This window comes from Solea solea, chromosome 16 (assembly GCF_958295425.1).
Source record: "Solea solea chromosome 16, fSolSol10.1, whole genome shotgun sequence".
Lineage (NCBI taxonomy): Eukaryota > Metazoa > Chordata > Actinopteri > Pleuronectiformes > Soleidae > Solea > Solea solea.
This window is the reverse complement of record NC_081149.1, coordinates 24,810,616-24,837,165: the sequence shown is the minus strand read 5'-3', so window position 1 is coordinate 24,837,165 and position 26,550 is coordinate 24,810,616. Positions and strand designations below refer to the sequence as shown.

Sequence of the window (26,550 nt, the reverse complement as noted above, 5' to 3'; positions counted from 1 at the left end):
CTCATGGACACAAACATGCCCTCAAACACACACATGCACGCCTGCGGTTCGCCTTAACGACTGTGATCAAATGCAATCAAAGTGGTCCGTCTGTCTGCGGTTCTGTCTCCTCATCAGGGCGACACCAGGCTCGAGCAGCAGCTGCTGCTGCTGCTGCTGCTGCTGCTGCTGCTGCTGCTGCTGCTGCTGCTGCTGCTGCTGCTGCTGCTGCAGGGAGTGGCTGTTTCCACACCGGGCCACACGCCCATTTTTCTGTTTGTGTCGTTATGCAAAGTTAAAGGTGGAGAAATGTTGTTTACTGAGCTGATGATTGACCGCTGATGTTTCCCCTCAGGACCAACGATCAGCTGGTGGCTTTCCTGTCAAAGTACCGCAACATGAACTTCATCAAATCTCACGGCAGAGACAACGCACGGTGAGATTTCACTTCTTACGACGACGATCATTTTGATTATGACGATGAAGACGAGCAGATGCTTGTCTCGTTAACCAGGTTGGACTCAGGTCATTTAGCTCCACCCCCTTCCACCCTCTGGTCAATGCTCCACCCACAAAACACCTGAATATTAGTGTCTTGTTTTTGGTGATGTGCAGAACACTTTTTTAATGTTTTTTGTAACGTTTATGTGATGAGTTTTCTCTCCCATGTCGTAACATGACTGTAATGTTACTACATTTTGAAGTTTTGGTGCCATCGTTCAGTGATTCTTTTTTGTAACATTGCTGCATTAGTTTTTCTGTTTCCTGTCCACGAACTTTTAGAAGATCTGCACAAATGTGAAATGAAGCGTGAGCTCGGACTTAAAACATTTCCATTTATGAATCTTTAATTTCCACCTCTGTTGTCGTCTCAGTTTCATCCGTAAACAGGGTCTGGACCGTCTCTTCTATGAGTGCGACACACACATGTGGCGTCTCGGCGATCGCAAGATCCCAGAGGGCATCGCGGTGGACGGAGGCTCTGATTGGTTCCTGCTCAGCCGGCCCTTTGTGGATTACGTGGTCAACTCTAGAGACGAGCTGGTCGGCAGCATGAAGCGCTTCTACTCCTACACACTGCTGCCCGCAGAGGTAACGCACACACACACACACACACACACACACTGTGACCCACCGCTGCCCCCTGGTGAAAGTGTGAACGTTGCCTGATTTTTATTTATTAACATATTTATTTTTGGATTTGTAAAAGACGCGTCAATGACGTTAAAAAACCACGTGAACATCATGAACACAAACTGTTACTGATGTTACAAATAAAACAACTTCTGTGCTCGCAGTCCTTTTTCCACACTGTGCTGGAGAACAGCGCCCTCTGTGGGACCATGGTGGACAACAACCTGCGTCTCACTAACTGGAACCGCAAACTGGGCTGCAAATGCCAGTACAAGCACATCGTGGACTGGTGCGGCTGCTCGCCCAACGACTTCAAACCTGCAGATCTGCCGCGATTCCAGGTGAGAGCTTGACGTGGAGCCGCCGCCGGTTTATTACTGTGTGTTGTTTTTTTTAATCCTGCGTCACGTGCAGATTAGCCGAGCCGGGAATCAAACCCACAACCTACGAGTTAAAAGATGACCCGCTCTACCACTGAGTGGCCACTGTGGCCCTGAAAGCTGTGTCAATAATCAGGCGGCCATTACTGTTGTTGTGGCTTCTCCCCACAGTTTGAATGCAGCACTGTTCCCAGGGGCAGTCCTAGACTCTGGGGGGCCCAAGCATTTGCCCAGTATGTCCTGTCCTGATTAATAACTCTACACTCTACTACAATTAGAACTTAATAGTTTCAGTCGAACCAAACGAAGACGGTGCTTTTTACGACCACTTCACAAACCACTTTTACTCGATTGACACGTTTCCTGGATTCCGTGATCGTCATGCTGAGTTTTCCACGTGAGACGCCGTCGCCGTCCACCTTCTCCCCGTCTCACAGCCTCGGTGGCTGCAGACCAGAATAACTCTTTCCTGCTTTTCCTCGCGCTAACGACAGAGCGTCTGTGGTGGAGCGGCTCACGGCTTCTATAAGAGGATCCTGGAAGCAGCTGTGGGTATTTTTGGAGCTTTGTAGCTGAGGTTTCTAAGGCTGTCATTATCATAATGTTGGGTTTAGACTGCGGGACGCACGGACTCTGCATGTACACCAGCCGCTGAAGACCTGAAGACCTGGAGACCTGGAGACCTGACGACCTTCCTCAGGTTCTCCGGTCTTGGATGGAAAGAGATTTTCCCAAACAAATATTTATATGATTCACAATAGATGTGGGATCGTTGTTAAAGAAAGTGTGGTTGTCCACATCGAGGTTATAATAGTTTGGGATTTTTCATTAGTTTTAGTTTTTATTTAGTTTTGACTTTTTGAGTTTGTTTTAGTTTGTTTTTTTAAAGCGTTTAAAGAGTTTTTAGTCGTTTTTAGAAGTTTAAGTGTTTTTTGTAATGTGGATTATTTGCCAGGTGCAGGATTCAAAAAGATCGTAATGAGTTAGATTTTGATTGTAAACACTAAGTTTTCCTTTACCTTGTTCAGAGGATCCACGCCTTACTGTTAAACATCTAAACATCTAAGTTCAGTCAGTAGATATAATGAACTTTCATCTGACCCTGAAAGGATGAAATCAATTTTCACTGTGAGTTAGTTTAATAAACACACAGTTTGTTTACATTTGAAAAGGTTGTGACGGACAAGTCGAGAGTGAGGAGTAAAATCCAGACTTAAAACAAACAACAAAGCAGGAATAATGGGTAAATAAAACAAGCGAACAGATCACGCTTGGATCAGTCATCTGGACGTTGTCTCGTTGACACATGAATCAAGAAGTTAGTTTAACCAGGTTTAGTCGACCTTTGACCCGGTCCATCCTGTGTTTGTCCTCATACTTTTACGTCCAAAATGATCTGCTGTGAATGATAAATCTGTGTGGAGGATGATTTACACGTTTTATTTTGTAAATCATATTCCAGGTTAGTAAAATTTGAGGGAAATGATTCGACTCGTCCACGTTCGTCTTTACGTTAAATCTCTGAGGTCGTTTTCTACGTACGTGTTGGATCATTCTTAAATTCTCTTCACTGTACTTTCTCCTCCCTGTTTTAATCACATTGTTCTCAGTGTTCTCACCGTGTGTCTCCTCTCGTCTCTCCGGGACCACAGCAAGTGTCCAGACCCACCTTCTTCGCCAGGAAGTTTGAGGCCAGCGTGAGTCAGGAGATCATCAACCAGCTGGACTCGTACCTGTTTGGCGCGTACGCGTCGGGAACGCCGGGCCTACGAGCGTACTGGGAAAACATCTACGAGCAGGACACGGACGGACCCGCCAGCCTGTCGGACTCCGCGCTCAGTCACTACCACGCCTTCGCCCGCATGGGATTATCACGCGCTGCACGCTCGCTGCAGGGCCGTCCCAGCGACGACAGCTGCAGGTACGAACACTTTGTGTTTTTAAGTCCCTGTGACGTGATAACAACGACGGTCGACATGTCAGATTATCAATCACATCGGATTACTGGCGTATGTTTGTGAATATTTTCTGGTTTCTTTGCTCCGTGCGACAAAGGAATCGTTCAAACTGAATCATTTTGGTTTGAAAACATCTTCGTTGAATCGAGAGAATCTCTGCGACTCTTTCCACTGAAATCACCACCATCACCTGGGTTTGTGTGCGTTTGCCCGTCCAAATTAAATATGAAGATAACGATAACTTTTCCTAAAGTACAAGCAGCCTTCAGTCTCTGCACGGCCGGGGTTTTTCCAGCTGTGTGTGTGTGTGTGTGTGTGTGTTGGAGACCAACTGTAGGTACAAGGAGGTCCTTGTTGTTGGAGTTTGGGTGGGGATTGGTGGCTAGGATGGGTGGAGGCAGCATGCAGGGAAGTGTGTGTGTGTGTGTGTCTGTGTCTGTGTGTGACAGAGTGAAGTATTGAGTGAGTTAAAACAAGGATCGTCTGTTCATTCATCCTTGGATTTGAGTCGATGCTGTGTCAAACGTGGACCTGAACTTTTAGTTTGTTTGTCAGGGTTCCCACAGGTCCTTGAAATCCTTGAAAGTTTGTGAATACAAGAAAAACAAACTTTCAAGGTCCTTGAAAGTGCTTGAATTTTACTTATACTACTTAGTGTCGCTTGATGTGCGTAGACGAGGCCACTCGGGACAAACGTGGAGACATCATAACTCGCGGTGTTGTGGACACTGTCCACTGTCTGTCTGTCTCTCCGCTGTTGACGTGAGATTCCGTGCAGAACAATGAGCGAGTAAAGTTAAAACAAGAGAGAGAGCAAATGACGATGTGATGTCTGGGAAATGAAAGTTCCAACATCTCACCAAAGACAAATGTCCAAGTCTGACTTTGACCAAGATCCCGAGGACAATCACACAAACTGGTGCCCCCTGGTGGTAAAAAAATTGTTTTTTTTGTTGTTGTATGCAAATGTCAACAGTCTTACAAGTTACCCTCCCATCCTAAGCGGTGTCCACACATTTAGTCCTTGAATTTACGTCAACCAAGGTGTGGGAACCCTGGTTTATTTATATATATGTATATATTCACATATATGCTCGACAATTAAAATCAAAAAGTAGTTTAATAGAGTCTGCGCAGGGTTCCCATGTTTGTGAAATTCCTGGAAAAGTTTTGAAATTAGTAAAACTTGATTTGGGGGCCTGGAAATGGTTTGGAATTAAGTGAATGGCCCGGTCCAATATCACACACACATATACTGTATATATGTTGAGTAGTAGCTGCATGAACATCACTTTCTTATGTCCAATAATGCGTGTGATGTGCGTTGTACACGTTACGTTCACTCGCAAGTGAAGTTAGCAACACTGCTGATCTGCAGTATTTGAATAATGTGGCTTTAGAACGACAGATATAAGTCAACGGTTGGATGTTGATGAAAATATTTAATTACTTGAATTCCTTTCCATACATTTTTGTGTACGGCGCCTCATTCCTGGGCCCTCTGGTCACTTTAGGGGCCTGACTTTGTTAAACTAGCACTGAGTTAAAAAAAACAAACAAACCATTAATGTTATCATTAAAGAGCGTTGGCCTCTTCCTGCTGATGATGACATGCACGTTTACTCTCCTCAGTGTTAGGGTTAAGCTCGATGCTAACCACAGCTCAGTGTAATTACTGCTCTGCTGCATCAGAACCTTCTATTAAACCTCTGTTTTACACCAGTGAGCTCGTCTCACTCTGCCAGCCATGCTAACACGCCTGTGAGGGTGTCGGCTTCACAGGCGCTTCTGAAACTTGAGATAAACACTTGCAGCATTCTCACACGCTGATGCTTAGCATCGTTACCATGCAATGGGATAGTTCAGGGTTTTAAGATATCAGGTACCGATATATTAAAACTGTAAAACCTTTAAGTATAATATAAAATATATACATCAACTCTGAATTGCGAGGAAACAGCAATTCACCTAAAATCTGTTTTTACAAGATTTTTTTGGATTTTTTTCACTTTCAATTCAGCAGTCAAGGTGGTTAGCTACTCCGCTATCTCATTGACTCAGAAAAACAGACCCCCAAAAAAATCCCCGGAACGCGTAAAATACGACCTGAAAAAAATCTCATACTATGACTTTTTTGACCAATTTTGGACGACATACTATACTATGACTTATTTGACTGATTTTGGACGACCTACTATACTATGATTTTTTTAGGTGATTTTGGACGACATACTAAACTATGACTTTTTTGACCGATTTTGGACAACATGCTATACTATGACTTTTTTGACCGATTTTGGACGACATAGTGTAGTATGACTTTTTTGACCGATTTTGGACGACATGCTATACTATGAATTTTTAGGTGATTTTGGACAACATGCTATACTATGACTTTTTTGACCAATTTTGGACAACATACTATACTATGAATTTTTTACGTGATTTTGGACGACATACTAGACTATTTTTTTGACCAATTTTGGACGACATGCTATACTATGACTTTTTTGACCAATTTTGGACGACATACTATACTATGACTTTTTTGACCAATTTTGGACGACATACTATACTTTGACTTTTTTTGACCAACTTTGGACGACATACTATACTATGACTTTTTTGACTGATTTTGGACGACATGCTATACTATGACTTTTTTGACTGATTTTGGATAACACACCATACTATGACGTTTCGGTGTCATTTAGGACAACATCATGTGATGTGGGATCGAAAGGATGGGGTAGTGGTTAGTAATCCTGCCTTTGACTGAGAAGACCGGGGTTCAAGTCCTGGTTGGGACAAGTGCTCTTTGCAATCCTGAGATATCTTGGTGTCAATTTGGACGAAATACACTATGACTTTTTTGAGTGATTTTGGACGACATGCTATACTATGACTTTTTGGAGTGATTTTGGACGACATGCTATACTATGACTTTTTGGAGTGATTTTGGACGACATGCTATACTATGACTTTTTTGAGTGATTTTGGACCATATGCTATACTATGACTTTTTTGAGTGATTTTGGACGACATGCTATACTATGACTTTTTTGAGTGATTTTGGACCATATGCTATACTATGACTTTTTTGACTGATTTTGGACGACATACTATACTATGACTTTTTTGACTGATTTTGGACGACATACTATACTATGACTTTTTTGACTGATTTTGGACGACATACTATACTATGACTTTTTTGAGGAATTTTGGACGACATGCTATACTATGACTTTTTTGAGTGATTTTGGACGACATGCTATACTATGACTTTTTTGAGTGATTTTGGACGACATACTATACTATGACTTTTTTGAGTGATTTTGGACAACATACTATACTATGACTTTTTTGTCCGATTTTGGACGACATACTATACTATGACTTTTTTGACCAATTTTGGACGACATACTATACTATGACTTTTTTGACCAATTTTGGACGATATACTATACTATAACTTTTTTAGGTGATTTTGGACGACATACTATACTATGAATTGTTTGAGTGATTTTAGACGACATACTATACTATGACTTTTTTGAGTGATTTTGGACGACATACTATACTATGAATTGTTTGAGTGATTTTAGACGACATACTATACTATGACTTTTTTAGGTGATTTTGGACGACATACTATACTATGAATTGTTTGAGTGATTTTAGACGACATACTATACTATGACTTTTTTGAGTGATTTTGGACGTCATACTATACTATGACTTCTTTGAGTGATTTTGGACGACATGCTATACTATGACTTTTTTGACTGATTTTGGATAACACACCATACTATGACGTTTTGGTGTCATTTAGGACAACATCATGTGATGTGGGATCAAAAGGATGGGGTAGTGGTTAGTACTCCTGCCTTTCACTGAGAAGTCTGGGGTTCAAGCCCTGGTTGGGACAAGTCCTCTTTGCAATCCTGAGATGTCTTGGTGTCAATTTGGACGAAATACACTACGACTTTTTTGAGTGATTTTGGACGACATGCTATGACTTTTTTGAGTGATTTTGGACGACATACTATACTATGACTTTTTTGACCAATTTTGGACGACATACTATACTATGAATTTTTTGACAGATTTTGGACAACATTGTGTTTCTTGTGTGAATTAAATTGCGTGTGACTTAACTGCCATTTCAGTTGGCTGAGTGGTTTATCATGCTACTCTTTGGGTGCCAGCCTCCCTTAGTGGATAGTGGTTCGAATCCTATCCTTGACAATAACCAAGACACCTTTAGGTCTTACTCTGATTTTGGGACGACATACTATACTATGACTTTTTTGACCAATTTTGAACGACATACTATACTATGACTTCTTTAGATGATTTTGGACGACATACTATACTATGACTTTTTTGACCAATTTTGGACGACATACTATACTTTGACTTTTTTTGACCAACTTTGGACGACATACTATACTATGACTTTTTTGAGTGATTTTGGACGACATGCTATACTATGACTTTTTTGACTGATTTTGGATAACACACCATACTATGACGTTTTGGTGTCATTTAGGACAACATCATGTGATGTGGGATCAAAAGGATGGGGTAGTGGTTAGTACTCCTGCCTTTGACTGAGAAGACCGGGGTTCAAGCCCTGGTTGGGACAAGTGCTCTTTGCAATCCTGAGATATCTTGGTGTCAATTTGGACGAAATACACTATGACTTTTTTGAGTGATTTTGGACGACATGCTATACTATGACTTTTTGGAGTGATTTTGGACGACATGCTATACTATGACTTTTTTGAGTGATTTTGGACGACATACTATACTATGACTTTTTTGAGTGATTTTGGACCATATGCTATACTATGACTTTTTTGACTGATTTTGGACGACATACTATACTATGACTTTTTTGACTGATTTTGGACGACATACTATACTATGACTTTTTTGACTGATTTTGGACGACATGCTATACTATGACTTTTTTGAGTGATTTTGGACTACATGCTATACTATGACTTTATTGAGTGATTTTGGACGACATGCTATACTATGACTTTTTTGAGTGATTTTGGACGACATGCTATACTATGACTTTTTTGAGTGATTTTGGACCATATGCTATACTATGACTTTTTTGACTGATTTTGGACGACATACTATACTATGACTTTTTTGACTGATTTTGGATAACACACCATACTATGACGTTTCGGTGTCATTTAGGACAACATCATGTGATGTGGGATCGAAAGGATGGGGTAGTGGTTAGTAATCCTGCCTTTGACTGAGAAGACCGGGGTTCAAGTCCTGGTTGGGACAAGTGCTCTTTGCAATCCTGAGATATCTTGGTGTCAATTTGGACGAAATACACTATGACTTTTTTGAGTGATTTTGGACGACATGCTATACTATGACTTTTTGGAGTGATTTTGGACGACATGCTATACTATGACTTTTTGGAGTGATTTTGGACGACATGCTATACTATGACTTTTTTGAGTGATTTTGGACCATATGCTATACTATGACTTTTTTGAGTGATTTTGGACGACATGCTATACTATGACTTTTTTGAGTGATTTTGGACCATATGCTATACTATGACTTTTTTGACTGATTTTGGACGACATACTATACTATGACTTTTTTGAGGAATTTTGGACGACATGCTATACTATGACTTTCTTGAGTGATTTTGGACGACACACTATACTATGACTTTTTTGACTGATTTTGGACGACATACTATACTATGAATTTTTTGAATGATTTTAGACGACATGCTATACTATGACTTTTTGAGTGATTTTGGATGACATGCTATACTATGACTTTTTTGAGTGATTTTGGACGACATGCTTTACTATGACTTTTTTGAGTGATTTTGGATAACACACCATACTATGACGTTTTGGTGTCATTTAGGACAACATCATGTGATGTGGGATCAAAAGGATGGGGTAGTGGTTAGTACTCCTGCCTTTGACTGAGAAGACCTGGGTTCAAGCCCTGGTTGGGACAAGTGCTCTTTGCAATCCTGAGATATCTTGGTGTCAATTTGGACGAAATACACTATGACTTTTTTGAGTGATTTTGGACGACATGCTATACTATGACTTTTTGGAGTGATTTTGGACGACATGCTATACTATGACTTTTTCGAGTGATTTTGGACCATATGCTATACTATGACTTTTTTGACTGATTTTGGACGACATACTATACTATTATTTTTTTGTTTTTCATTTTGGACGACATACTATACTTTGACTTTTTTGACTGATTTTGGACGACATGCTATACTATGAATTTTTTGAGTGATTTTAGACGACATGCTATACTATGACTTTTTTGACTGATTTTGGACGACATGCTATACTATGAATTTTTTGAGTGATTTTAGACGACATGCTATACTATGACTTTTTTGAGTGATTTTGGACGACATGCTATACTATGACTTTTTTGAGTGATTTTGGACGACATGCTATACTATGACTTTTTTGACTGATTTTGGACGACATGCTATACTATGACTTTTTTGAGTGATTTTGGACGACATACTATACTATGACTTTTTTGACTGATTTTGGACGACATACTATACTATGACTTTTTTGACCAATTTTGGACGACATACTATACTATGACTTTTTTAGGTGATTTTGGACGACATACTATACTATGACTTTTTTGACCAATTTTGGACGACATACTATACTATGACTTTTTTGACCAATTTTGGACGACATACTATACTATGACTTTTTTGACCAATTTTGGACGACATACTATACTATGACTTTCTTGAGTGATTTTGGACGACATGCTATACTATGACTTTTTCGAGTGATTTTGGACCATATGCTATACTATGACTTTTTTGACTGATTTTGGACGACATACTATACTATGACTTTTTTGACTGATTTTGGACCACATATTATACTATGACTTTTTTGACCAATTTTGGACGACATACTATACTATGACTTTTTTGACCAATTTTGGACGACATACTATACTATGACTTTTTTGACTGATTTTGGACGACATACTATACTATGACTTTTTTGACCAATTTTGGACGACATACTATACTATGACTTTTTTGACCAATTTTGGACGACATACTATACTATGACTTTTTTGTCCGATTTTGGACGACATACTATACTATGACTTTTTTGACCAATTTTGGACGACATACTATACTATGACTTTTTTGACCGATTTTGGACAACATGCTATACTATGACTTCTTTGACTGATTTTGGACGACATACTATACTATGACTTTTTTAGGTGATTTAGGACGACATACTATACTATGAATTTTTTGTCTCATTTTGGACGACATACTATACTATGACTTTTTTGACTGATTTTGGAAGGCATACTATACTTTGACTTTTTTGACTGATTTTGGACGACATACTATACTGTGACTTTTTTGTGTCATTTTGAATGACATACTATACTATTATTTTTTTGTTTTTCATTTTGGACGACATACTATACTTTGACTTTTTTGACTGATTTTGGACGACATGCTATACTATGAATTTTTTGAGTGATTTTAGACGACATGCTATACTATGACTTTTTTGACTGATTTTGGACGACATGCTATACTATGAATTTTTTGACCAATTTTGGACGACATACTATACTATGACTTTTTTAGGTGATTTTGGACGACATACTATACTATGACTTTTTTGACCAATTTTGGACGACATACTATACTATGACTTTTTTGACCAATTTTGGACGACATACTATACTATGACTTTTTTGACCAATTTTGGACGACATACTATACTATGTCTTTCTTGAGTGATTTTGGACGACATGCTATACTATGACTTTTTCGAGTGATTTTGGACCATATGCTATACTATGACTTTTTTGACTGATTTTGGACGACATACTATACTATGACTTTTTTGACTGATTTTGGACCACATATTATACTATGACTTTTTTGACTGATTTTGGACGACATACTATACTATGACTTTTTTGACCAATTTTGGACGACATACTATACTATGACTTTTTTGACCGATTTTGGACGACATACTATACTATGACTTTTTTGTCCGATTTTGGACGACATACTATACTATGACTTTTTTGACCGATTTTGGACAACATGCTATACTATGACTTCTTTTACTGATTTTGGACGACATACTATACTATGACTTTTTTAGGTGATTTAGGACGACATACTATACTATGAATTTTTTGTCTCATTTTGGACGACATACTATACTATGACTTTTTTGACTGATTTTGGAAGGCATACTATACTTTGACTTTTTTGACTGATTTTGGACGACATACTATACTGTGACTTTTTTGTGTCATTTTGAATGACATACTATACTATTATTTTTTTGTTTTTCATTTTGGACGACATACTATACTTTGACTTTTTTGACTGATTTTGGACGACATGCTATACTATGAATTTTTTGAGTGATTTTAGACGACATGCTATACTATGACTTTTTTGACTGATTTTGGACGACATGCTATACTATGAATTTTTTGACCAATTTTGGACGACATACTATACTATGACTTTTTTAGGTGATTTTGGACGACATACTATACTATGACTTTTTTGACCAATTTTGGACGACATACTATACTATGACTTTTTTGACCAATTTTGGACGACATACTATACTATGACTTTTTTGACCAATTTTGGACGACATACTATACTATGACTTTCTTGAGTGATTTTGGACGACATGCTATACTATGACTTTTTCGAGTGATTTTGGACCATATGCTATACTATGACTTTTTTGACTGATTTTGGACGACATACTATACTATGACTTTTTTGACTGATTTTGGACCACATATTATACTATGACTTTTTTGACTGATTTTGGACGACATACTATACTATGACTTTTTTGACCAATTTTGGACGACATACTATACTATGACTTTTTTGACCGATTTTGGACGACATACTATACTATGACTTTTTTGTCCGATTTTGGACGACATACTATACTATGACTTTTTTGACTGATTTTGGACGACATACTATACTATGACTTTTTTGAGGAATTTTGGACGACATGCTATACTATGACTTTCTTGAGTGATTTTGGACGACACACTATACTATGACTTTTTTGACTGATTTTGGACGACATACTATACTATGAATTTTTTGAATGATTTTAGACGACATGCTATACTATGACTTTTTTGAGTGATTTTGGATGACATGCTATACTATGACTTTTTTGAGTGATTTTGGACGACATGCTTTACTATGACTTTTTTGAGTGATTTTGGATAACACACCATACTATGACGTTTTGGTGTCATTTAGGACAACATCATGTGATGTGGGATCAAAAGGATGGGGTAGTGGTTAGTACTCCTGCCTTTGACTGAGAAGACCTGGGTTCAAGCCCTGGTTGGGACAAGTGCTCTTTGCAATCCTGAGATATCTTGGTGTCAATTTGGACGAAATACACTATGACTTTTTTGAGTGATTTTGGACGACATGCTATACTATGACTTTTTGGAGTGATTTTGGACGACATGCTATACTATGACTTTTTCGAGTGATTTTGGACCATATGCTATACTATGACTTTTTTGACTGATTTTGGACGACATACTATACTATTATTTTTTTGTTTTTCATTTTGGACGACATACTATACTTTGACTTTTTTGACTGATTTTGGACGACATGCTATACTATGAATTTTTTGAGTGATTTTAGACGACATGCTATACTATGACTTTTTTGACTGATTTTGGACGACATGCTATACTATGAATTTTTTGAGTGATTTTAGACGACATGCTATACTATGACTTTTTTGAGTGATTTTGGACGACATGCTATACTATGACTTTTTTGAGTGATTTTGGACGACATGCTATACTATGACTTTTTTGACTGATTTTGGACGACATGCTATACTATGACTTTTTTGAGTGATTTTGGACGACATACTATACTATGACTTTTTTGACTGATTTTGGACGACATACTATACTATGACTTTTTTGACCAATTTTGGACGACATACTATACTATGACTTTTTTAGGTGATTTTGGACGACATACTATACTATGACTTTTTTGACCAATTTTGGACGACATACTATACTATGACTTTTTTGACCAATTTTGGACGACATACTATACTATGACTTTTTTGACCAATTTTGGACGACATACTATACTATGACTTTCTTGAGTGATTTTGGACGACATGCTATACTATGACTTTTTCGAGTGATTTTGGACCATATGCTATACTATGACTTTTTTGACTGATTTTGGACGACATACTATACTATGACTTTTTTGACTGATTTTGGACCACATATTATACTATGACTTTTTTGACTGATTTTGGACGACATACTATACTATGACTTTTTTGACCAATTTTGGACGACATACTATACTATGACTTTTTTGACCAATTTTGGACGACATACTATACTATGACTTTTTTGTCCGATTTTGGACGACATACTATACTATGACTTTTTTGACCAATTTTGGACGACATACTATACTATGACTTTTTTGACCGATTTTGGACAACATGCTATACTATGACTTCTTTGACTGATTTTGGACGACATACTATACTATGACTTTTTTAGGTGATTTAGGACGACATACTATACTATGAATTTTTTGTCTCATTTTGGACGACATACTATACTATGACTTTTTTGACTGATTTTGGAAGGCATACTATACTTTGACTTTTTTGACTGATTTTGGACGACATACTATACTGTGACTTTTTTGTGTCATTTTGAATGACATACTATACTATTATTTTTTTGTTTTTCATTTTGGACGACATACTATACTATGACTTTTTTGACCAATTTCGGACAACATACTGTACTATGACTTTTTTAAGTGATTTTGGACAACATGCTATACTATGACTTTTTTGACCAATTTTGGACGACATACTATACCATGACTTTTTTGACCGATTTTGGACAACATGCTATACTATGACTTCTTTGACTGATTTTGGACGACATACTATACTATGACTTTTTTAGGTGATTTAGGACGACATACTATACTATGAATTTTTTGTCTCATTTTGGACGACATACTATACTATGACTTTTTTGACTGATTTTGGAAGGCATACTATACTTTGACTTTTTTGACTGATTTTGGACGACATACTATACTGTGACTTTTTTGTGTCATTTTGAATGACATACTATACTATTATTTTTTTGTTTTTCATTTTGGACGACATACTATACTATGACTTTTTTGACCAATTTCGGACAACATACTGTACTATGACTTTTTTAAGTGATTTTGGACAACATGCTATACTATGACTTTTTTGACCAATTTTGGACGACATACTTAACTATGACTTTTTTGACCAATTTTGGACGATATACTATACTATGACTTTTTTAGGTGATTTTGGACGACATACTATACTATGAATTTTTTAGATGATTTTGGACGACATACTATACTATGACTTTTTTGACCAATTTTGGACGACATACTATACTATGACTTTTTTGACCAATTTTGGACGACATACTATACTATGACTTTTTTGTCCGATTTTGGACGACATACTATACTATGACTTTTTTGACCAATTTTGGACGACATACTATACTATGACTTTTTTGACCGATTTTGGACAACATGCTATACTATGACTTTTTTGACCAATTTTGGACGACATACTATACTATGACTTTTTTGACTGATTTTGGACGACATACTATACTATGACTTTTTTGAGGAATTTTGGACGACATGCTATACTATGACTTTCTTGAGTGATTTTGGACGACACACTATACTATGACTTTTTTGACTGATTTTAGACGACATACTATACTATGAATTTTTTGAATGATTTTAGACGACATGCTATACTATGACTTTTTTGAGTGATTTTGGATGACATGCTATACTATGACTTTTTTGAGTGATTTTGGACGACATGCTTTACTATGACTTTTTTGAGTGATTTTGGATAACACACCATACTATGACGTTTTGGTGTCATTTAGGACAACATCATGTGATGTGGGATCAAAAGGATGGGGTAGTGGTTAGTACTCCTGCCTTTGACTGAGAAGACCTGGGTTCAAGCCCTGGTTGGGACAAGTGCTCTTTGCAATCCTGAGATATCTTGGTGTCAATTTGGACGAAATACACTATGACTTTTTTGAGTGATTTTGGACGACATGCTATACTATGACTTTTTGGAGTGATTTTGGACGACATGCTATACTATGACTTTTTCGAGTGATTTTGGACCATATGCTATACTATGACTTTTTTGACTGATTTTGGACGACATACTATACTATTATTTTTTTGTTTTTCATTTTGGACGACATACTATACTTTGACTTTTTTGACTGATTTTGGACGACATGCTATACTATGACTTTTTTGACTGATTTTGGACGACATACTATACTATGACTTTTTTGACTGATTTTGGACGACATATTATACTATGACTTTTTTGACTGATTTTGGACGACATACTATACTATGACTTTTTTGACCAATTTTGGACGACATACTATACTATGACTTTTTTGACCAATTTTGGACGACATACTATACTATGACTTTTTTGTCCGATTTTGGACGACATACTATACTATGACTTTTTTGACCAATTTTGGACGACATACTATACTATGACTTTTTTGACCGATTTTGGACAACATGCTATACTATGACTTCTTTGACTGATTTTGGACGACATACTATACTATGACTTTTTTAGGTGATTTAGGACGACATACTATACTATGAATTTTTTGTCTCATTTTGGACGACATACTATACTATGACTTTTTTGACTGATTTTGGAAGGCATACTATACTTTGACTTTTTTGACTGATTTTGGACGACATACTATACTGTGACTTTTTTGTGTCATTTTGAATGACATACTATACTATTATTTTTTTGTTTTTCATTTTGGACGACATACTATACTTTGACTTTTTTGACTGATTTTGGACGACATGCTATACTATGAATTTTTTGAGTGATTTTAGACGACATGCTATACTATGACTTTTTTGACTGATTTTGGACGACATGCTATACTATGAATTTTTTGACCAATTTTGGACGACATACTATACTATGACTTTTTTGACCAATTTTGGACGACATACTATACTATGACTTTTTTGACCAATTTTGGACGACATACTATACTATGTCTTTCTTGAGTGATTTTGGACGACATGCTATACTATGACTTTTTCGAGTGATTTTGGACCATATGCTATACTATGACTTTTTTGACTGATTTTGGACGACATACTATACTATGACTTTTTTGACTGATTTTGGACCACATATTATACTATGACTTTTTTGACTGATTTTGGACGACATACTATACTATGACTTTTTTGACCAATTTTGGACGACATACTATACTATGACTTTTTTGACCGATTTTGGACGACATACTATACTATGACTTTTTTGTCCGATTTTGGACGACATACTATACTATGACTTTTTTGACCGATTTTGGACAACATGCTATACTATGACTTCTTTGACTGATTTTGGACGACATACTATACTATGACTTTTTTAGGTGATTTAGGACGACATACTATACTATGAATTTTTTGTCTCATTTTGGACGACATACTATACTATGACTTTTTTGACTGATTTTGGAAGGCATACTATACTTTGACTTTTTTGACTGATTTTGGACGACATACTATACTGTGACTTTTTTGTGTCATTTTGAATGACATACTATACTATTATTTTTTTGTTTTTCATTTTGGACGACATACTATACTTTGACTTTTTTGACTGATTTTGGACGACATGCTATACTATGAATTTTTTGAGTGATTTTAGACGACATGCTATACTATGACTTTTTTGACTGATTTTGGACGACATGCTATACTATGAATTTTTTGACCAATTTTGGACGACATACTATACTATGACTTTTTTAGGTGATTTTGGACGACATACTATACTATGACTTTTTTGACCAATTTTGGACGACATACTATACTATGACTTTTTTGACCAATTTTGGACGACATACTATACTATGACTTTTTTGACCAATTTTGGACGACATACTATACTATGACTTTCTTGAGTGATTTTGGACGACATGCTATACTATGACTTTTTCGAGTGATTTTGGACCATATGCTATACTATGACTTTTTTGACTGATTTTGGACGACATACTATACTATGACTTTTTTGACTGATTTTGGACCACATATTATACTATGACTTTTTTGACTGATTTTGGACGACATACTATACTATGACTTTTTTGACCAATTTTGGACGACATACTATACTATGACTTTTTTGACCGATTTTGGACGACATACTATACTATGACTTTTTTGTCCGATTTTGGACGACATACTATACTATGACTTTTTTGACTGATTTTGGACGACATACTATACTATGACTTTTTTGAGGAATTTTGGACGACATGCTATACTATGACTTTCTTGAGTGATTTTGGACGACACACTATACTATGACTTTTTTGACTGATTTTGGACGACATACTATACTATGAATTTTTTGAATGATTTTAGACGACATGCTATACTATGACTTTTTTGAGTGATTTTGGATGACATGCTATACTATGACTTTTTTGAGTGATTTTGGACGACATGCTTTACTATGACTTTTTTGAGTGATTTTGGATAACACACCATACTATGACGTTTTGGTGTCATTTAGGACAACATCATGTGATGTGGGATCAAAAGGATGGGGTAGTGGTTAGTACTCCTGCCTTTGACTGAGAAGACCTGGGTTCAAGCCCTGGTTGGGACAAGTGCTCTTTGCAATCCTGAGATATCTTGGTGTCAATTTGGACGAAATACACTATGACTTTTTTGAGTGATTTTGGACGACATGCTATACTATGACTTTTTGGAGTGATTTTGGACGACATGCTATACTATGACTTTTTCGAGTGATTTTGGACCATATGCTATACTATGACTTTTTTGACTGATTTTGGACGACATACTATACTATTATTTTTTTGTTTTTCATTTTGGACGACATACTATACTTTGACTTTTTTGACTGATTTTGGACGACATGCTATACTATGAATTTTTTGAGTGATTTTAGACGACATGCTATACTATGACTTTTTTGACTGATTTTGGACGACATGCTATACTATGAATTTTTTGAGTGATTTTAGACGACATGCTATACTATGACTTTTTTGAGTGATTTTGGACGACATGCTATACTATGACTTTTTTGAGTGATTTTGGACGACATGCTATACTATGACTTTTTTGACTGATTTTGGACGACATGCTATACTATGACTTTTTTGAGTGATTTTGGACGACATACTATACTATGACTTTTTTGACTGATTTTGGACGACATACTATACTATGACTTTTTTGACCAATTTTGGACGACATACTATACTATGACTTTTTTAGGTGATTTTGGACGACATACTATACTATGACTTTTTTGACCAATTTTGGACGACATACTATACTATGACTTTTTTGACCAATTTTGGACGACATACTATACTATGACTTTTTTGACCAATTTTGGACGACATACTATACTATGACTTTCTTGAGTGATTTTGGACGACATGCTATACTATGACTTTTTCGAGTGATTTTGGACCATATGCTATACTATGACTTTTTTGACTGATTTTGGACGACATACTATACTATGACTTTTTTGACTGATTTTGGACCACATATTATACTATGACTTTTTTGACTGATTTTGGACGACATACTATACTATGACTTTTTTGACCAATTTTGGACGACATACTATACTATGACTTTTTTGACCAATTTTGGACGACATACTATACTATGACTTTTTTGTCCGATTTTGGACGACATACTATACTATGACTTTTTTGACCAATTTTGGACGACATACTATACTATGACTTTTTTGACCGATTTTGGACAACATGCTATACTATGACTTCTTTGACTGATTTTGGACGACATACTATACTATGACTTTTTTAGGTGATTTAGGACGACATACTATACTATGAATTTTTTGTCTCATTTTGGACGACATACTATACTATGACTTTTTTGACTGATTTTGGAAGGCATACTATACTTTGACTTTTTTGACTGATTTTGGACGACATACTATACTGTGACTTTTTTGTGTCATTTTGAATGACATACTATACTATTATTTTTTTGTTTTTCATTTTGGACGACATACTATACTATGACTTTTTTGACCAATTTCGGACAACATACTGTACTATGACTTTTTTAAGTGATTTTGGACAACATGCTATACTATGACTTTTTTGACCAATTTTGGACGACATACTATACCATGACTTTTTTGACCGATTTTGGACAACATGCTATACTATGACTTCTTTGACTGATTTTGGACGACATACTATACTATGACTTTTTTAGGTGATTTAGGACGACATACTATACTATGAATTTTTTGTCTCATTTTGGACGACATACTATACTATGACTTTTTTGACTGATTTTGGAAGGCATACTATACTTTGACTTTTTTGACTGATTTTGGACGACATACTATACTGTGACTTTTTTGTGTCATTTTGAATGACATACTATACTATTATTTTTTTGTTTTTCATTTTGGACGACATACTATACTATGACTTTTTTGACCAATTTCGGACAACATACTGTACTATGACTTTTTTAAGTGATTTTGGACAACATGCTATACTATGACTTTTTTGACCAATTTTGGACGACATACTTAACTATGACTTTTTTGACCAATTTTGGACGATATACTATACTATGACTTTTTTAGGTGATTTTGGACGACATACTATACTATGAATTTTTTAGATGATTTTGGACGACATACTATACTATGACTTTTTTGACCAATTTTGGACGACATACTATACTATGACTTTTTTGACCAATTTTGGACGACATACTATACTATGACTTTTTTGTCCGATTTTGGACGACATACTATACTATGACTTTTTTGACCAATTTTGGACGACATACTATACTATGACTTTTTTGAGGAATTTTGGACGACATGCTATACTATGACTTTCTTGAGTGATTTTGGACGACACACTATACTATGACTTTTTTGACTGATTTTGGACGACATACTATACTATGAATTTTTTGAATGATTTTAGACGACATGCTATACTATGACTTTTTTGAGTGATTTTGGATGACATGCTATACTATGACTTTTTTGAGTGATTTTGGACGACATGCTTTACTATGACTTTTTTGAGTGATTTTGGATAACACACCATACTATGACGTTTTGGTGTCATTTAGGACAACATCATGTGATGTGGGATCAAAAGGATGGGGTAGTGGTTAGTACTCCTGCCTTTGACTGAGAAGACCTGGGTTCAAGCCCTGGTTGGGACAAGTGCTCTTTGCAATCCTGAGATATCTTGGTGTCAATTTGGACGAAATACACTATGACTTTTTTGAGTGATTTTGGACGACATGCTATACTATGACTTTTTGGAGTGATTTTGGACGACATGCTATACTATGACTTTTTCGAGTGATTTTGGACCATATGCTATACTATGACTTTTTTGACTGATTTTGGACGACATACTATACTATTATTTTTTTGTTTTTCATTTTGGACGACATACTATACTTTGACTTTTTTGACTGATTTTGGACGACATGCTATACTATGAATTTTTTGAGTGATTTTAGACGACATGCTATACTATGACTTTTTTGACTGATTTTGGACGACATGCTATACTATGAATTTTTTGAGTGATTTTAGACGACATGCTATACTATGACTTTTTTGAGTGATTTTGGACGACATGCTATACTATGACTTTTTTGAGTGATTTTGGACGACATGCTATACTATGACTTTTTTGACTGATTTTGGACGACATGCTATACTATGACTTTTTTGAGTGATTTTGGACGACATACTATACTATGACTTTTTTGACTGATTTTGGACGACATACTATACTATGACTTTTTTGACCAATTTTGGACGACATACTATACTATGACTTTTTTAGGTGATTTTGGACGACATACTATACTATGACTTTTTTGACCAATTTTGGACGACATACTATACTATGACTTTTTTGACCAATTTTGGACGACATACTATACTATGACTTTTTTGACCAATTTTGGACGACATACTATACTATGACTTTCTTGAGTGATTTTGGACGACATGCTATACTATGACTTTTTCGAGTGATTTTGGACCATATGCTATACTATGACTTTTTTGACTGATTTTGGACGACATACTATACTATGACTTTTTTGACTGATTTTGGACCACATATTATACTATGACTTTTTTGACTGATTTTGGACGACATACTATACTATGACTTTTTTGACCAATTTTGGACGACATACTATACTATGACTTTTTTGACCAATTTTGGACGACATACTATACTATGACTTTTTTGTCCGATTTTGGACGACATACTATACTATGACTTTTTTGACCAATTTTGGACGACATACTATACTATGACTTTTTTGACCGATTTTGGACAACATGCTATACTATGACTTCTTTGACTGATTTTGGACGACATACTATACTATGACTTTTTTAGGTGATTTAGGACGACATACTATACTATGAATTTTTTGTCTCATTTTGGACGACATACTATACTATGACTTTTTTGACTGATTTTGGAAGGCATACTATACTTTGACTTTTTTGACTGATTTTGGACGACATACTATACTGTGACTTTTTTGTGTCATTTTGAATGACATACTATACTATTATTTTTTTGTTTTTCATTTTGGACGACATACTATACTATGACTTTTTTGACCAATTTCGGACAACATACTGTACTATGACTTTTTTAAGTGATTTTGGACAACATGCTATACTATGACTTTTTTGACCAATTTTGGACGACATACTATACCATGACTTTTTTGACCGATTTTGGACAACATGCTATACTATGACTTCTTTGACTGATTTTGGACGACATACTATACTATGACTTTTTTAGGTGATTTAGGACGACATACTATACTATGAATTTTTTGTCTCATTTTGGACGACATACTATACTATGACTTTTTTGACTGATTTTGGAAGGCATACTATACTTTGACTTTTTTGACTGATTTTGGACGACATACTATACTGTGACTTTTTTGTGTCATTTTGAATGACATACTATACTATTATTTTTTTGTTTTTCATTTTGGACGACATACTATACTATGACTTTTTTGACCAATTTCGGACAACATACTGTACTATGACTTTTTTAAGTGATTTTGGACAACATGCTATACTATGACTTTTTTGACCAATTTTGGACGACATACTTAACTATGACTTTTTTGACCAATTTTGGACGATATACTATACTATGACTTTTTTAGGTGATTTTGGACGACATACTATACTATGAATTTTTTAGATGATTTTGGACGACATACTATACTATGACTTTTTTGACCAATTTTGGACGACATACTATACTATGACTTTTTTGACCAATTTTGGACGACATACTATACTATGACTTTTTTGTCCGATTTTGGACGACATACTATACTATGACTTTTTTGACCAATTTTGGACGACATACTATACTATGACTTTTTTGACCGATTTTGGACAACATGCTATACTATGACTTTTTTGACCAATTTTGGACGACATACTATACTATGACTTTTTTGACTGATTTTGGACGACATACTATACTATGACTTTTTTGAGGAATTTTGGACGACATGCTATACTATGACTTTCTTGAGTGATTTTGGACGACACACTATACTATGACTTTTTTGACTGATTTTAGACGACATACTATACTATGAATTTTTTGAATGATTTTAGACGACATGCTATACTATGACTTTTTTGAGTGATTTTGGATGACATGCTATACTATGACTTTTTTGAGTGATTTTGGACGACATGCTTTACTATGACTTTTTTGAGTGATTTTGGATAACACACCATACTATGACGTTTTGGTGTCATTTAGGACAACATCATGTGATGTGGGATCAAAAGGATGGGGTAGTGGTTAGTACTCCTGCCTTTGACTGAGAAGACCTGGGTTCAAGCCCTGGTTGGGACAAGTGCTCTTTGCAATCCTGAGATATCTTGGTGTCAATTTGGACGAAATACACTATGACTTTTTTGAGTGATTTTGGACGACATGCTATACTATGACTTTTTGGAGTGATTTTGGACGACATGCTATACTATGACTTTTTCGAGTGATTTTGGACCATATGCTATACTATGACTTTTTTGACTGATTTTGGACGACATACTATACTATTATTTTTTTGTTTTTCATTTTGGACGACATACTATACTTTGACTTTTTTGACTGATTTTGGACGACATGCTATACTATGACTTTTTTGACTGATTTTGGACGACATACTATACTATGACTTTTTTGACTGATTTTGGACGACATATTATACTATGACTTTTTTGACTGATTTTGGACGACATACTATACTATGACTTTTTTGACCAATTTTGGACGACATACTATACTATGACTTTTTTGACCAATTTTGGACGACATACTATACTATGACTTTTTTGTCCGATTTTGGACGACATACTATACTATGACTTTTTTGACCAATTTTGGACGACATACTATACTATGACTTTTTTGACCGATTTTGGACAACATGCTATACTATGACTTCTTTGACTGATTTTGGACGACATACTATACTATGACTTTTTTAGGTGATTAAGGACGACATACTATACTATGAATTTTTTGTCTCATTTTGGACGACATACTATACTATGACTTTTTTGACTGATTTTGGACGGCATACTATACTTTGACTTTTTTGACTGATTTTGGACGACATACTATACTGTGACTTTTTTGTGTCATTTTGAATGACATACTACACTATTATTTTTTTGTTTTTCATTTTGGACGACATACTATACTATGACTTTTTTGACCAATTTCGGACAACATACTGTACTATGACTTTTTTAAGTGATTTTGGACAACATGCTATACTATGACTTTTTTGACCAATTTTGGACGACATACTATACTATGACTTTTTTGACCAATTCTGGACGACATACTTTACTATGACTTTTTTGACCAATTTTGGACGATATACTATACTATGACTTTTTTAGGTGATTTAGGACGACATACTATACTATGAATTTTTTGTCTCATTTTGGACGACATACTATACTATGACTTTTTTGACTGATTTTGGACGGCATACTATACTTTGACTTTTTTGACTGATTTTGGACGACATACTATACTGTGACTTTTTTGTGTCATTTTGAATGACATACTATAGTATTTTTTTTTTGTTTTTCATTTTGGACGACATACTATACTATGACTTTTTTGACCAATTTCGGACAACATACTGTACTATGACTTTTTTAAGTGATTTTGGACAACATGCTATACTATGACTTTTTTGACTGATTTTGGACGACATACTATACTATGACTTTCTTGTCACATTTTGGGTGACATACAAAACTTTGACTTTCCATGTTGTCCAAAAAGTCACAAAAGTCATAGTTTAGTATGTTGACCAAAATCTGATACAAAAGTCACAGTAAAAAATCTCATAAAAACCGACCCCCCAAAGAAAAAGGTTGTTAAAACAGATCGTGGTAAATAATCTCATTAGATGGTCTTCACTCTTAAAGAGTATATCATAGTGTATGATATTGTATTGCAAGTTAAATATTGTGATAGTATTACATCGCGATGTCTCTGGTGATTTAAAACGTCTTATTTGGTGGCTTCATCGTTCCTTTAAATCCTTTAAATGTATCCACGTGTGTGTCTTTCAGGTACGTGGCCATGAGCCACCCAGTCTCGGTCCACCTCTACTTCCTGTCAGACCAGTTTCAGGGCTACCTTGTGCGTCATGTGGCCACGAACCAAGCCTCCACCCAGCTGGAGACCCTGGAGACCTGGGTTACACCCAGAGACCACTTCAGCCTGGCCAGCCCCCCCCATCCAACCAACAGACTGCAGCATGTCCAGGTCACACACACACACACACACACACACACACACACACACTCTCTCTCTCTCACACACACACATACTAATATAAAGCTAATTTTAATTTAAAAATGTCACAGTCTCAGTCTGGATGTCCAGTGAGGACGACCTGAACACACACAATGAAGTCTCAAAAAACTATTGTCCTGTTCTGCAGGTGGGGACAGATTGGGATCCTAAGGAGCGTCTCTTCAGGAATTGGGGGTGTCTTCTGGGACCCGAGGACGAGCCTGTGGCTGTGCAGCGCTGGAGCCGAAGCCAGAGCAACCTGACGGCTACCGTGGTGTGGATCGACCCCACCAACGTCATCGCTGCCACGTACGACATCCTGGTAGACGCTTCTGCCGAGGTCACCCACTATAGACCGCCGCTGAACCTGCCACTGAGGCCCGGCATGTGGACACTGAGGGTGCTGCACCACTGGAGCCTGCTGGGCCAGACCAGTTTTACCGTGGCCCCACTGGAGTTTCACCGACAACAGCCCGTACGACACGGTAAGATGAAATGAAGATAAAATGAAGGATACTAAACATTGTCCCAAGTTTCACACCTCAACCAGGTCCTATGAAATGAGGTTCTCAATAGGACCAGGTTTTGGTCACTGTGTTCGATAGAAAAGGTCCAAAAGACGCAACAAATACAAATACACACACACAGCAAAACCGGCGCTCATACCTCGTACCGTAGTTCACTGTAGCTCCCTGTGGTTCCCTGTAGTTCCCTGTAGTTCACTGTAGTTCCCTGTGGTTCATTGTAGTTCCCTGTAGTCCACTGTAGTTCACTGTAGCTCCCTGTGGTTCACTGTAGTTCCCTGTGGTCCACTGTAGTTCACTGTAGCTCCCTGTGGTTCCCTGTAGTTCCCTGTAGTTCCCTGTGGTTCACTGTAGTTCCCTGCA

At 36.3% G+C, this 26,550-nt stretch overlaps 1 protein-coding gene across 1 annotated transcript in view; it reads left to right on the top strand.

The window, feature by feature from the left end:
• The window catches only part of LOC131475731 (xylosyltransferase 1-like), a 36,589-nt gene that overhangs the window by 7,981 nt on the left and 2,058 nt on the right, over positions 1–26,550 (top strand). Inside the window, exons 5-10 of the mRNA XM_058654029.1 lie at positions 335–415; positions 855–1,071; positions 1,278–1,454; positions 3,146–3,414; positions 25,438–25,633; positions 25,812–26,148. Coding sequence (XP_058510012.1) covers positions 335–415; positions 855–1,071; positions 1,278–1,454; positions 3,146–3,414; positions 25,438–25,633; positions 25,812–26,148 — 1,277 coding nt within the window. The remainder of the gene's footprint in view (positions 1–334; positions 416–854; positions 1,072–1,277; positions 1,455–3,145; positions 3,415–25,437; positions 25,634–25,811; positions 26,149–26,550) is intronic.